The sequence below is a fragment of the Pleurodeles waltl genome, chromosome 2_2 (assembly GCF_031143425.1).
Source record: "Pleurodeles waltl isolate 20211129_DDA chromosome 2_2, aPleWal1.hap1.20221129, whole genome shotgun sequence".
NCBI classification, from domain to species: domain Eukaryota; kingdom Metazoa; phylum Chordata; class Amphibia; order Caudata; family Salamandridae; genus Pleurodeles; species Pleurodeles waltl.
In genome coordinates, this window is record NC_090439.1 from 898,891,542 (window position 1) to 898,907,476 (window position 15,935).

General features: G+C 43.5%; 1 protein-coding gene across 1 annotated transcript in view; it reads right to left on the bottom strand.

Moving 5' to 3' along the window:
• Nucleotides 1–14,031, bottom strand: part of LRP12 (LDL receptor related protein 12) — a 196,710-nt gene extending 182,679 nt beyond the window's left edge. The window contains exon 1 of the mRNA XM_069220605.1: nt 13,856–14,031. Within this exon, the coding sequence (XP_069076706.1) occupies nt 13,856–13,931 (76 nt within the window). The 5' untranslated portion in view covers nt 13,932–14,031. The remainder of the gene's footprint in view (nt 1–13,855) is intronic.
• Nucleotides 14,032–15,935: the final 1,904 nt, after the last annotated feature.

Here is a 15,935-nt window from a genome sequence, read left to right on the forward strand (position 1 = left end):
ACCATAGATGACTAAATGATACCACAGGTTAAGGCATACCTGAAGAGTATGCACATAAATGTGCCTATGGCAGAGACCATCAACTCTCAAACGAGCTTACAGTTTTAGCAGAGGTGACTGACTGTCTCAGTAACAAAAGACTCTTGTGTCATAGATAAAGGGGTCTGTCCTCTTTAAGAAAACAAGGAACGTCTCTGATAAAACATAAAGCCAAGTCCATGTGTGTGTGAAATTGAAATATTAAATTATAACAGAGCCACACTTGTCCAAAAACTAACATTTTGGAGCAGGTCACCTTTAGCGTAATTCACAGGTGGAGACTGGATGAACCAGTGAAATAGTTAAATATGCAACAAAAGAAGCTCCTTGTCAGTACAGATTCGTTGGGGATCCAACGAGGCTACCTACACAATTTAGAAGAATAACAGTTGATCTTTCTCAGTGGTACGAAAACCTAAACAACTTCTATAGTCGGATCTTTTACTGGAAGAAGAAATCCAACCTTTTCTTCCTGATGAATATTAGTACTTACAGATCAAGGGTGGCCCTGCAGGGTCATTTCTTGGTGTGTAGCAACAATCTCACATTGCATTGTGGTATCTCAATGTGGCAACATACCTGTAGCTCCAAAAGATTAAACATGGAAACACGTGAATGGCATTGTTGAATACTAAGGGGAAGATTCAGCCACGATTGCAACACTTGTTGCTTTCGAATAACCCAGACTAGCTGAGAAGTCAACACTAGACTAACCAACTCCCATGGATGACTGGACATCATGGCAGCTAGTAGACCTATTACTGTTTGGTTCTCTCAACAGCTTTAGCTGCAGCAACACTTAACGGGCAATAGGTCTGAGGCAGAAACAAGGTTATTAACAACAATCACATCCTTGCCAGGCTGCCAAAAGTAAGGCCAAGAGCTGCAAACTTCGAGGTACAAACAGGAACGTAATTCAAATGATCTCTTCTAGCAACAATATTCATGTAAAGGTCCAATGGATTACAACTCTGCAGGTCTATCCTACAGGAAAGTAATTCTGGGCAAAGGCCTCCCTCTTTGACTGACAACACACTTGCTTTATTTCTGTGTATGGCACGGAACTGGAACGGATAAGATTGACCTAAACTCCAGCAATGGATAAAATCCTTATGCAGAAAAACAAATAATTTTTGGAACATATTTGCTCTATAAGGACGGTTCGATGAAGAGTGAAGCAACACCAAAAGGCCATGTTCTAGTGCTTAATGAACTTCCGGAGCAGTTGTACACAGTGTCGAGAAATTAAAAAAGGCAACTGGAGGATGAACAACAGCATTCAAATAATCAGATGCCAATATATACATATCTTTCCTTTATGAAGTCTGTTTTATGTGTTGAAAAAGAAATGGAATGTATACATATACATTAGTAAAAATGAAAGATATTAACACAAATGCTGTTGCCGGCTCTCCTAAAAGATAGCTGTTCTGGTTCAGTGTTGCAAACTTAATGTCTACACCTCCCTACAGCAAGCAAATGAAAGGCTTTTTTACTGAAATATTATGTGGTGCCTACGTAGGAAATTTAAAATGAACAAAGATTGTTAGCATTTTATGGAAGTGCTATCATTACAAATATCCACTTAGGACACCAATACTAGAACTACTACAGATGCATACAGAAACAGTACTTAAGCTCCACATTTTAAAAACATTACCAACCCCAGGAAACTTCACAATCAGATGGAAGCCTATATCATAAAAAAAACATTTTTAGTAACAAAACATCACTGTAGAATTTTTGATTAATATTAACATATATAGCTCACATATCCCCAATGTATGACAGCTGCACATCTTCAGTATAGGACTTTAATGTTATGCTGAGTCGATTTGTAGTGTGCACTAATCACCCGTGTGGGTATCCAGGAGCTTGAGCACAGGTGTGGGTGTGTGTTCCCCACAGAGGTATTCATATAGCCAGTTCTTCACTTTCTTGCAAAACTCAAAAGGTGAGGAAGGTCCTCTGATGTGATATGGGATGTTGTTCTGTGCTCTGAGTGTGATGCAGGAGATCGAGCAACCTCCTGATCTGCTTTTCTGGATGCAGGGAGTATGCGTGAGTGAGAGTGAGGCTGAGCGTAGGTGTTTGGTAGACTAGAGAAAGTGCATGAGGCTGTCTAGGTATGCTGGTCCAGTGCTGTACAGAGCTTTGGAGGTGTACGTGAGGAGTTTGAATTGGCTGCATCTGTGGATGGGTAGCCAGTGGAGCTCTTTGTGGTGAGGTGAAATGTGGGTGTAGCGGGGGAGGTTGAGTCTGAGTCTTGCGTGACATTCTGCATGGTTTGAAGACTGTGTAGGAGTTGTTTGTAGATTTCGGCCTAGAGTGTGTTGTCCTAGTAGAATATGCTTGTGATGAGTGCTTGCATGATGGTTCGTCTGGTGTTTTGCAGCAGCCACTTAAAGATCTTTTGAAGCATACACAGGATGTGGAAGAGGGCAGCACTCGCCAACTTGACCTGTGCGGTCATGTTGAGTTTGCCATCCAGGATGATCCCTAGATTTCTGGCATGGTCAGCTGGTGTTGGTGCTGGTCCTAGCTCTGTCATTCACCAGGTGTCGTCCCATGGAGAGGTCTTGTTTCCGAAGACCAGTAATTCAATCTTGTCAGAGCTGAGCATGAGCCAGCTGGTTCTCATCCATTTGGCTATCAAAGTCAAGTAAGATAAGGTGGGTGTAGTCAATGTTGGAGATGATGGTAATGCCTTGGGATCGGATGATGTTGGCGAGTGGTGTCATGCAGATGTTGAGCAAGGTCTCTGTGGGACTCCGCAGATCAGGTGCTTAGTCTTGTGAGGTAGGAGCAAATCAAGCTGAGTGAGAGTCCTGGGATTCCAATCTTGTGTAGGCTTCTGATGAATGTGCTCAGGTAGACTGTGTTGAATGCCGCAGAGAGGCAGAGGAGGATGGGGGCCGCTGTTTCTCCTCAGTCCACGATGGTCTGGATGTCATGGGTAGCTACGATGAGGGCCATTTTGGTGCTGTGTTTTTTTCTGAAACCTGATTGAGTATTGTCCAGTAGGTTGTGTTGAAGTGGCTTGTGAGTTGCATTTTGAGGGCCTTCTCTATCAATCTGGCATGAATGGGGGTCAGGAAGATCAGGCGGAAGTTGCTCAGTGGTTAGAGTCGGCCAATAGCTTTGTGAAGAGGGTGTTGACCTCTGCATGCCTCCAGTCTTCAGGGAATGTCATGGATGTGATCAAGGTGTTAATGATGTGAGTGAGGGCAGTGCTGATTAGCCGTGCTCTGAGACTGTAGATGTGGTAGGGGTATGGATCTGTTGATGCCCATTTTTGAATGGTCTTCATGATCATCACTGTATCTTCTCTGGTGAGAGTTATCAATTCGTGCCAGGGTCACGATACCACACACAAAATTTTAGCTGTTTTTTCACAAGAGCCAACAATACGCCCTCACACATAAGGTTAATTTGAAGCCCAGTCTTGGAGACTGGACAGTGTTCTAAAGCCTTCACCAATTTTTACTATTCGGAGGGCTTGATGATTTCAGCCCAAATTCGGGGCATCTTAACACCAAAGATGATGTCATGTTAACATTAAAATACTCACTGTCGAACAGCGGCATTAGAATCACAATGCCAATTCCTCAATACCAAGAGTATCTTGAAGGTGAGAAAACCATCCCAGTGGCCCATAATTTTAAGTTACCTGGGTGGAGGCCGGGGAAATCAAAACACTATGAGCAAAACTGATGTGAGGGAAGGAGCAGATTGACACCACAACTTCCCAAGATGGAGACCTGAATGAGGTGAGGGGTCTGTGAGTTTACAGCATGAAAGCGCTTTGCTATAGCATCAAGGCATGTAAGGGGATATGTGCATTATAACATTCACTTTTCTTTGAAGCACTAATGTTTAGAATTCTGAGTGTCACAGGATGGTAATCAATCAGCAATGACACCAGTAGTGGGAAAATAATTGAAAACCTAGACAGATAAAAAAGAAGATATAACTGTACATGCCATTTTACCCCTTTGAGCAAAAGCAGGGAATCCCGAACTCAAATAGTAAGAAATAACATGAACAAAATACAAATCGAAGTGAGGAAACTGGTGCCTCTTGTATACATTCCTTGCTGACACACATTCCTATCAAAGTAATGTTCGCCCAAGGAACATACATTTGAAAAAAAAAAATCTACATAAAGAGAAAACAGAAGAACAGGATGCAAAAGTATTAAAGAGAGGAAAACGTGGCCAAATCTGGAAAGGTACAGCTTAGAAATCAAGACAACATCGGTTTCAGTCAGGAGAAATATCCAGTGTTGTTTATAAATAATTCAGAAAACACACATTGATGAGGCTACACTGGAAAACAGCACTCCTGGTCTGGGGCTCTAAGAGAGCACAGTATTTTACAAGCACAACACTTGCTCTTTATTGGAGACGTCACTAATCTTTACGAAGTCTACACGGGTACTGCCATCTTTTCCACCTATCAGACTACAAAACGAGACCTCATCCAGACGTTAGATCAGTGCAGAACCTCATAAAGGAAACACCATGAGATGTGGACAGCCCCTCTTGACGAATATATTACTGAAGTGGTCAAGTGTGCTGCTTTACTAGTCTGTGATGCTCTAAGTTCTACAACAAAGATCTAAACAGACCTAATTACGACAGTAGAAGAAACCTACTATAAATAGTTTGTCACTGTTTGGATGAGCTGCCCATCAAGGACACTTCATGTAATAGGATGGTTACTATGTCCCATTGGTATTCCCATCACAGTTGGTTTCAAGTAGTCTTTTTGTTAGGCTGCACAATCGACATATGGTGTGGCTTGTAATAAAGTGTGCGTTCTTTGGAGTGTTTACTTTGCTGTTCAGTAACACTGTAATTGCTCTTTAATGGCTTTTTTGTTGATGAGGTGCCTATTATCTGGATACCTTCACCTGTAATATACAGTGCAATTTATTATTGACCGTTGCCTGTTCATTCATTTGACTTTGCTGTCATGATAACATGCTCCTGGGTTTACTGATTGTTTTGGTTCCAGCTTAAGTTTACATTAAAACACAATACGGCCTCTCAAGCGTTTGATGAAGGTGCAAACTAAGCATCAAACAATAAAGTTAGAAAGAAATAGATATGTTAAATGAAAATATAACATGCACTGGCATAGCAAATCGGCCAGGCCTTGACTGAAGATTCGTTTTAGCATTTTTTGTAAACACACACAAAGATTAAAAGGGCCCATTACAAAAATACATAAACAATTTATTAAAGCAGACATTGGCCTGCCAGCTCTGGCTCTAAAGTGAACTACTTTTTACACATGCAAAAGGAAAATGCCGTCAGTCCGTGAATCGAGCCAATAGCTAAAGTGAGTTGACATAGTGCTACATGCTGTATAGTATGGTGAATGGACGCAAAATGTGAGTGACAGATATACAGACCAGTGACTGAAGAGGACTGAATAAATGTCCTTCTATGTACACATCTATGCTAGTATTTTTTATTAGTAATTTGTGGAAAAAATGGCACTTGCAAACAAGCATAAGGTCAGACCATAAAAAAATAACAGTATAACAGTATTGCAGCAACATGCTAAAAGAACACTTTCTTTGACAAGGGACTGAAAAACGGATACATAAGTGTACGATAAACAAAGGGAGTGAAAACTGAAAGAATGTTACAGCCTTGTAGACCAGTCGGCATATGTTCTGTCCTCTTATATTTTTCTGTTACCTTACGGATAGCACTACAATTACCTCTTCAACCACTCACATCAGCTGGTAAGTGGCTGGCATAGATGTATAAAATGAAATAGAACAATCTGCAAATGTATGTCTATGAAAGTGGAGCAAGGAATGCATGTCTTCATAAACCATGGAGTGCATTCAAATGATGTAAAGCTTTAAATCAGTAAATTTCTACTCCTTTCTGAGCTGAATTTGCAGTGGGGCAAAAAGGACCAGGTAACAGAGCACATAAGGAGAAGGGAACCGTGCAATTGGAATCACTGACTGTGTTCAAGTTAACTAATTTCTTTCAGCTTGACAGGTAAATGATTCAACCCACATCTTATGATAATGGAATCAGTCACCGGGCTTCGGTCTTCAATAGGGATCCTTTTCAACATCTGAAGGTCAGGAAACTGGATCATCCCTGGGCACTTATTGCCTCTTACCATACCAAATCTTATTTATTAAGGCTTGCCAAGGTTCCTTGATTGTACACTAGGCACATTTAGCAGTATAATAATATTTCTCAAATCTTCAACCAGTTCTCTAATCTGTATGATCTTGACAAGGGGGATACCCTTACGAGATTTCAAGCTACATTTTACCACAGAACCTCTAAGTACTTGACTTTCAGAGAATGAATCCACAAGGTAGGCATTTTCCTTAATTCTGTTGCACCGTGCAGTTAATATATGTCATGGAGCATATGTCACTGCGATTATTTTGCTTCTCTTGCCCCTCTGGGTTAGTGCACACTTGTCCATCAACTGGCTATTAATAGGAGCCCTAAAGCTTTACTGTAGATTAATTAAATAGAGAAGATTATCTCAGGACTTTGGGACGGGGTTATGTCCTCTACAAGACTCAATTTCAATTTCTTGAAGTGGGTCACAAAGTTGTACGATTTATATAAGCTCAGCAGATGGAGGTCTACCTAATTGTTCACCATAGATTAGGTTTGATGAGGACTGGTGCTCTTTAGCATCACTGATCTCTTTCAGAGTTGCAATTGTTGTGCACAGTTCAGACAAGTATCCATCGAGACAGGTAATTTAAATTGCCTAGGTTTGGACTTTCAATACCAGAGCTCCTTATGACTGAGTGGTGGCCTCCCCCTTTCACTTTATTGCATTGGCATGAAGATCTCAAAACAACTTGCTTGCAAAATCATTGACAGAATCAGTATAATTTGGGGTGGCTACTGTTTTTTGTTTTGTCCTTCCCTTCCTTCCTAGCCCAATACCTGTTGCCCAGCACTTGCTCTGGCAAAAGAGTCACAGTAATTGTTGGCCAATGTTCCTTCTTACATTTCTCCGATTCAAACTGAAATTCAATTGGAGTCTCATCACAAGAAACAATTAAAAAATGGGTCCCATAAATGTGACCCACCCTCCAACCACGTCTCTAATTCTCCTTTTCACTTCGCCTGCTCTCTTTACTAGTAACCTTTTCCTCCACCTTACATCTCTCTCTAAAATAGACTGAACGGATTGATCCATTGCTGACGAGCGCTGGTGGATGGGCAGAGGTGAATACTGTGGCTATAAAGCACCCAGTACATTGCTGCCTGTGCTTGTGAGGGTCCATTTGCAGAAACTTCTAGGATGTGCTGAGTTGGGGTCTTGGGCTTCTATTAGCTGGGCTTACCAGAGCCTTTCCTAGAGGCACTATTGGCTTCGCGCCCCTGCCCCCAGAACATAGATTGGGAGCTTTTATATGCATTTAACAATTGTTTTTCTCCTGTCTGGTGGCTCTCAGAAGGAGGCCACATGCTGCGCTGGATGAATGCAATGAGGACCTTAAATGCATATGGTCTGACATGGAAGGGGCTTTACTATCAGGCTCCACAACAAAGGGAAGCTGTTTCTCTGTGAAAATGTGGACTTATGGGGGGGGAGATAACAACAGTGCAAAGGAGATGAAAACAAGATGCGAAAAGGTGGGTGAATGCTACACTGGAGCATTGTTCACTTCTACTTACTTCTCACAGCTCAAAGGAGGACTACATTTAAATGGTTTACGTGTCTCCGCTTCCCTCCCAGGCATTCCTGTTAAAACATTATCCAATTCAGGGCTCTGGTGTGAGGGGAGTACATTTTTTTTTTTACTTTAGTATTAAGTGACTACAAGAGTGAAAGGTGGCAGGGTTCGGGGGTAAGGTTTGTTGGGCATGTATCATGCTTGTATTTTAAGGCGCCAGATCCCAGATATAAATCAACCTTATCCAATTCACGTTGCTTGGATTTTGAAGGTACCAAACTAGGACCTTTTAATATGGGCTTTATACACTCGGGGGGAGGGGGGGATCAAGCATGACTTTAAGAGCATAAGTGTGCCACAGTGTTCTGAGTATGTCGGAACGCGCCGAAGATGTCCAGACGTTTTAGCGGTAGGCTTAACCTGATGCACCAAAAGCAGTAAACATTGGAATTAGGAAAAACTGTGATACATACTTTTGGCTTTTCAATAGCTTAATACAGTAAAATTCTATAAAAATGAATCAGTAAAGCCACAAGTTATTTATTTATATTAATATTATTCCCATTGATTATATTTTAATTGATCTTAGAGATGGCATAGAAAAGAGAATTAACTTTTTCTTCTGTGGCCCACCTTCACATAAATAAATGTAAAAGTTTCAACTTATTTAAAACACAACTACTTCTTACTACCAGCAATGTCTATGGTACCACAGCCACTAAATGTTAGCCCAGGTCGGGGGTATTCTGGTTTGTTGGGCATTGATAGCAAAGACAGTTTAGCCCCATGGTCGTCAATGTCAGAACGGGCCAAATGGACATGACACAACTGACAGTCTAGAGTTGGGGTATTCAGGTCTTTCAGTGTGGAGATGACCGAGCATCAGGGGCCATCGTTGTCAGCTTAGTGCCAGTGAATTCAAGGTCGACAGAGTAGAAATGGGCTAAGGCATCAAAGCAATTAATGTTAGTTAAGGTCTGGAATATTTGAAGTTGCAAACTGTTGGAACAGGATGGACCAAGAATTATAGGTCTTCATTAATAGTCTATGTCCGTGGTATTCAACACAATTGTCTTGAGATAGGCAATAACATCTGGGACTACTAGTATGCGCCCAGGAATAGAGGAAGTCGGTGTCAGGTTGCTATTGAGCATAAGGGACTCTCAGCACTCCGCAATAGCCAGGAATTAGGAATAGTCAGAACAGGACCAGGGAATGTTAATCTTATGAAGGTATTATTGCCATGGGTCCATGTGGATCTTATGTCACTCACGTCTATAGTAAGTGTATTTTGTTTTATAACAATACTACAAAAATTAAATATCCAAGACCAAATAGCATAAAACTTCTGAAAACATAAAAATGGCAATTGACTTCACCACAATACAAAATGTATACAATAACTGCATTAAAAGATTTTCCATAACCAGTCACTTATTCTTTAATTTCCTGAGGAAAATTCAGGATATGAATACACACACAGCTCCCAACATTGTTCCTGGAGAATCATCTCCTTTAATGTTAATACCTCATTCCTGGAATCCAGTGATTTTTTTTTCTTAGTTCATCTATACAAATTACAATCCCATAAAATAGGAGCCTCCTGCTCTAGATCGTAGGATGGCTTTAGCTGTTGGTGTTGGGCCCAGGGCTAGAGTCTTGGGCAAAAAAACGTGGGTTCTAGATCTTAAATAAGCCAGTGGGCTCCATGATGGTTGTATCTGGTTCTGGGCTCAAGTCGTAGGTTGTAGGATTCAAGGTGTAGAACTCTAGTTCTTTGGCTTAGACTATCAAACTAAGGCAGTGGGTCTAAAGCAGTAAGACTCAGGCAGATCTCAGACCCAGTCTGTGACTCGTGGGATGGAGATTCTGGCCGTGAATCCCCTGAAGTTGTATTAAGCTGGACCTGAAGCTGATGCTGTAGAATACGATCTGCAGGTTCGAAACTCGACTTCTAGGTTTTGAGGTCTGAGCACATTTCAGTCTATTGGTCTGAAGCTGAGGGGAATAAGGCTAAGGACTTTTTCTCTGGTCCTTTCTTTTGGGTCAGAATCTCAGGTGACGTTCTTGAGACCCTAGTCAATATCTCTGGACCATGGTCCCAGTCTCGTGCTCAGGCTGTGAATATCAGCTCCAGGCCTTGTAACTGACGATAATAAGTGAAGATATCGGGCAGTAAGGCATGTACAGTGACGGTCGAGCTGCTGCTCTAAGAATTTGGCTCTTAACCTCAGCTTATTTTGTGGGGCTCAGGCAAGTGAGGAGAGGGGGCAGATGCAAAGTTTAGGCTCAAGAAGTCGGTCTCGATCAGCGGAGCACACATGGTTCTAACAGGGGAGCCAGGAGGGCCAGACCCTCACAAGATAGCCCCATGGCCCACCCAAGGCCCATTTACAGGACGAAAAAAAAAAGTTTTTTCTTTTTCTTAAATGAGTCATCGGGACCTGCAACCTTGCTTTCTGAGGCTAACTATTTAAGTTTCATGAAAAATATCAATGCCTTTGGCTACCTGAAGTGCCTGGGGAGAGGTGTGAAGTCTGTTGTGGCTGTTATCATGCACATGTGGAAGGCAGGGGTACCTGTGACACTCCAGGTTCATCCAAGGAAGTGCACAAGCAACCTTTACACAGAATTTAGAGATGACGTATTACCAGGTCCACCGGAATTATGTGATTCTGCAGCAAGTGTGTTTTCTGCATAATTGTGGACTTACCACATTTACCAACATCTGCTACATAAATCTGCCGATTTTAACAAAAACATTGATTCTAGCTCAAGTGGATCAAAGTTACTAAAAATGAAGCAACGTGTTTGTGCACAGTGAAAGGCCTTATGCAGAGGTTTACTGGTCACTTCACCATTGTCTAGTACTGTATTTGTATGTTAGACTGGTACTGAGGTGAAACCTTTGCCCAAACAACGTTGACATGAGTTAAAAATAGCAAAATAATTAAGTAATAATACTACAAAATGTGCCACATTACACTGCATAATTTGCCTTTACTTGCTGAGTAATTTAGTGAAACCAGACACATAATTTGTTTCTCCTCTGCCGCATAATTCCAGTGGCCAAGCATGTGGCAGAAACAATCTGATAGAATTTTGCCATCCCAAGAAAAGTATTGAAAATGTACATACAATCAATATATATATATATCTTAACAGTGGTTTGTTTTATTTTCTTCCTGCTGTAACATTGTTCTTTATCTGTGGTACTGTATGAAAACTATTGCCAATACCACACATTTTGACTTTTCTGAAGTGAAAAAGACATTTGCCCAAGTTCACTAACACAACTCAGCACAGAAAAGATACAGCATGGGCAGGAGCAGTGCAAGTTCTCTTAATACAAAGAACAGTAGTGGCAGCTTCTCTGTTGCAGCACTTGCAACATGCACTGCCACTATCCTACCTACTCACTATCACCAGAGGTGCTAGCTGAGTTTGTTAAAATACTTAAAAGGAAGTTAAGGCTCAGACACCACAGTTCACAGCACTGGTAACGTTGCACTTATTCTCTTCCAACAAATTATCTCTTTATGTCACATGGGTAGATAGAAATAGATTATAGCGCTGCTGTAACCCCCCTTGAGTCCTAAACCCATATGATGATATGGCTAATGCACTTGCTGTCAAGATGATCCTACAATCTGTGGCTTCATAAGTTCAAACTTTGCTACCCAGTCTTATTTCCAACTCGAGTGGGACAGCAAGAGATGCCAAAAAAGTTTTGTGCTGACATGAATATAAAATTGTGAGCAAAAGTTCTAGAATCTTGACAGGAGGAAATGGTGATGAGGTAGACATATGAGAAATTGGGTGTGATCAGAGGAGTGTGCAAGGACACAAAAGATTATGGTAAGGAAAAAAGCCAGGATAAGAGAAAAAACTGGTAAGGAAAGAGGTGGGTGAAATACAAATAAAGTAGTAAATAGAAAAGAACAGAAGAAAATGACCGAGAGGGGTGATTGGAGAGGAGTAGGACAGTGTTGTGTGTCATAAAGTAGAGAAGGTGATGAAGATGAAGTTAGAGGTAGATGAAGGAGGATGATGGAGCAGGAGAATGGTGACCAAAGTGGATGATGGCAATAAGGTAATTGGTAGCTCTGTACAGAGAAGAGGATGAGAGTCGAAGATAGTGAGATGAGTAGGGCAGGGTGAAGGTGGAGAATGAGGCTGGTAAAAGATTAGAATGATGAAAAATGTCAGAAAGGAGGGTGGTAGGTATATGATAAAAATGTACTTGGGCAAAGGAGTGTTAACATGAGAGTGGTTAAACAGAAAGGAGACGAGAGTGATGGAAGGAGGAACAGGGGATAGGAAACACTACTGGGCGAAAAGAAGACTACAGGAAAGAAGAAGGAACATGCTAGTCACAGTTTAGAAGAGACCGTTCCGTTTTGAGACACAATAGCTGCACATTCCACTTTGTTCCCCTTAAAATACACTCTTCTCAAAGAATTTACAGCAGAATATCGGTTGAAAAACTAGCCATCAAAGTACAAGTGTAGTCGTCAGCCTCAGTGTGTACTTCTGGCACAATGGGCAGCTAAGTGTGGAAATTAGTTTTATGGCTGACCAGGTGCCAACTTGGAATGCTTTTCCAAGTGCTACTGCACTTATCTGAACTAAGCAGACAGCAGTAGTTATAGCCCAAAACTACAAAAATAATACATAGCTATTTACTATCGCTTTAAAATATGCATGACCCCCGCCCCCCTCCCACCCAAGTCTTTGTAGATGTTCTGTATATAATCAAGGCCTTGGTACAGCTGATGTTCAAAATGTTGCGAACTGCCAGTGAAGAATAGGGACAAGGCAGCTGGATTGCAAGGCCTTTTATGCACACAAGCACAGCCACTTGTACCGAAGCATTTCGGGTTTCCTTTAGATACAGAACTGCTCCATGGGGAGCAGCAGTGTTTGTACGGCTGACAGAAGCGGGTGAGGTGGAGACACTGGGGGGGGGGGGGGGGGCAGAAAGAGGAGATGGTAAAGCAGAGCGAGAGACAGTAAGAGTGTGAGGGAGAGAGAGAGGGGATATCGAGGTAAAGAGAGAGGAAGAATAGTGAGGAAGAGTGTGGGCGGTGAGTTGGAAAGAAGAAGGTGGGTGAGAGTGAGAGAAAAACACAGAAGAGTGTATGGTGAGGCGGGAGAGATGGATGGGGAGAAGTGGAGGCACCGCGAGAGGAAGACGATGTGAAGAGAGGTTTTCACATCAGGCTGAGAGGAGGATGAGATGGCGAAAGAGGAGGATGAGATGGCGAAAGAGAAGGATGAGATGGAGAAAGAGAAGGATGAGATGGAGAAAGAGAAGGGTGCGATGGAGAAAGAGAAGGGTGCGATGGAGAAAGAGAAGGGTCCGATGGAGAAAGAGAGGGTGAGGCAGGAGGATGCAAAGAGTGAGAAGAGTAGGGTGAAGTGGAAAGAAAGGAGGGAGGGTGGGTAGAGAGAGCAAAGGAAATAAAGCACTTCAATGCAAAGTCCTAGAAACAGAGCTCATCCCCCTACAAGACCATCCAGCATGCCGAGGCCCAGCTCTCAGACACCCGGAAAACGCTAGACAACTTCGTTCATTTTCATGGCCCACCCATGGTTGCTTATAGCCCTCCTAGATCCTGAAACATGGAGCTGGGCCTGATCCCAAGCTTAGGCTATGGGGCGCTCGCTTTGTGAATCAAGGACGCTGAAGAGGATTTCTGACTTATAGTCTCGAGTTGTCGGTGTAAGAACTTGGCTTTGGATTTCGGGCTTGACTGTAGACCTCTGGGTGTTGCTGCACAGGTCCAGTTTGAAATTTCGGGTTGTGAGACGGGTTATTGCTCTCAGGTTGGGATACTAATATCTGGCTTTAGTTGTCACTCCTGCACTAGGGCTATGGCCGTCGGGCTATGGATCTCATGCATTGTGATTCGGGCTGCAGATGCAATACTTCGGGAGAATATAGATTTCACTTTGGGCTGTTGAAGGTCTTAGTCTACGACTGTGGATCTCCTCATCTGTTTGTCAATGTGCTGGTTTGACTGCGGATCCCAGTCTAGGGAAACTATGTGCAAGCGGCGACCCTCGGCCCGGCTGTTGCAGCTCTTTGTCCCCGCTCCGCCGCTGCCTCTATTCTCAGACACTAACCTGTTAGACTGAACAGGAACACCAAAAGTTGCGGGTTCCAGCCTCCGGCGCTCACCGATGAGCTTGGGTGGACCATGGCGGGCGCTCTGGGTTGCTCCGGGGTAGATGGCAGACCGGAGCACTGCGATCACAGCTCCATAGCCCGAGCACCGCCGCGGCTCATCGGGGCAACTGCATGCTCGGGCTGCAACTGCTTCTGTCTGGACAACTACAACAAACAGACCGCTGTCACTGCTTGCAGTGTCGAGCGAATCGATAGTGCCAGCTGTTAAGATAGAAATAAAAAACAGACTAAACAGTGAGGCACGTACTGCATCCTGACAAGGGACTGTCTTGTTATAATTAATCCATAATTCATTCGGTAAGTAGTCTGAGACAAAAAAAACAATAACACATCTTTTGCGTCAAAATGAATAGAATGTGCACTAGATGATTTTCGTATGAACATATCTGAGCGCGCGCTCCCATATATGGTCCTTATAACTGGTTTACTTTACACGTATGGACTTCAGTGAAGTGAAATTGCTTGAGTAGCTCGTGCGGTCCACTGGGACCTGTAGGAAGTAAGTAAGTATTTATTTATTTTATTTATATTTATTAAGTAGTCCTGATTCAAAAACGGTATATGTACTGTTTAATACGAACACGTAGATGGAAGTCTACATAAACCAATTTTGTCACAACTATGTAGAGAGAGTACATGGTCACTAGTGTAGAGAGCCACCCGGACTCTCCTTTAATTTGTATACGGTTCCGCGCGTCCGGACGGAACGCAGAACCGAGGTCACGTAATAAAGTTGGGGCTGCGCTGACGCGGTTCGCCTTGAGACCAACACCCAAGTGCATGTGTGGTTTTTCCCTCCAGCGACGAGCGTCGCCCTCACTAACCTAAAGTGGCGACAAGCGGATTTTGATACTCCCGCGTCGCAGACAGGTCCCTTGCGGCCGACGAGCAACCCTGAGCACAAAGGAAAACGCGACCGGCACAGTGCCCTCGCGCCGTGCCGGAGGAAAGCCGAAAAACGTGTGGCCAGGCCGGCGCACGACCGAACAGGCAAGAAGCGCGCCGCACCCTGTTCTGAGAGGTGCGCCCCGCCTTCCTTAAGACGCGAGTCGCCTGACCGAGCCCCGGAGCCCCGTGGGTCCTTGCCGCGGCCTGGACGGCGCACACGCGGCAAATGAGTATACAAACGCAGCCTCACCTTCGGCGCTGGATTGAACGCAGCGCTCTCACCTGGATGCCCTGCAACACCACGTGGGGGTTGTGCGCGTCTCAACACACACGCGCACACCCCATCGCCAAGCAGCGCGGCGCTCAGGCTGTGCTCCCCAGGGAGGGGAACGCAGCACAGGAGCCAGAGGGGTAAGAGCCCCGGACAAGTAAGGAGGAAGGGCAGAAAGCCCTGAAAGGCAAGGGGGAAAATGAAAAGAGAAAAAAAAAACAGAGGGCTATAATAATAATAAGACACAAGGAAAAGTAGAAAAAGGGTAGAGTCCCCAAAAAGAGAAACAACAAAGAGGCAAAAGGAAAAAAATAATAAAACAATAATAATAATAATCAAGTGAAGCCCCAGGAAAAAAAAAAAAAAAAAAGAGAGGACAGAAGAGGTGGTACACCACGTACAAGACACAAAACACTCCATAGAGGAAAGAACATTAAAAAAAAAAAAAGAGAGATACCACTGTCATCAAATAAAGACATCATCAAATAAAGACATCATGAGCGCCCCAGCACAGGAAAACCCCCAGCTGCCTGTGCAAGCAGGCGCCAGTGCTCACTCCTCAGTCACTGCGCTGCCCCCATTCAGCCAACTGATTGACCCAGCCACAGCATCACCAAGATGGCGCCTATGGTTAAACCGATTAGAAAACGACTTCTGCGCCACAAGAGAGACAGACGGGGCCGTACGCAGATCTCTCATGCTGCTCATGGGAGGAGACGAGCTGCAAGAATTGTTTGATGCACTCCCAGACACAGGTGATAAGTCGGATTTCAACGCGGCAGTGGAAGCCCTGTACAAGTATTTTGACCCACAGCTGAACTCAGACTTTGAACGCTTCAAACTCCGGCAGGCTCAGC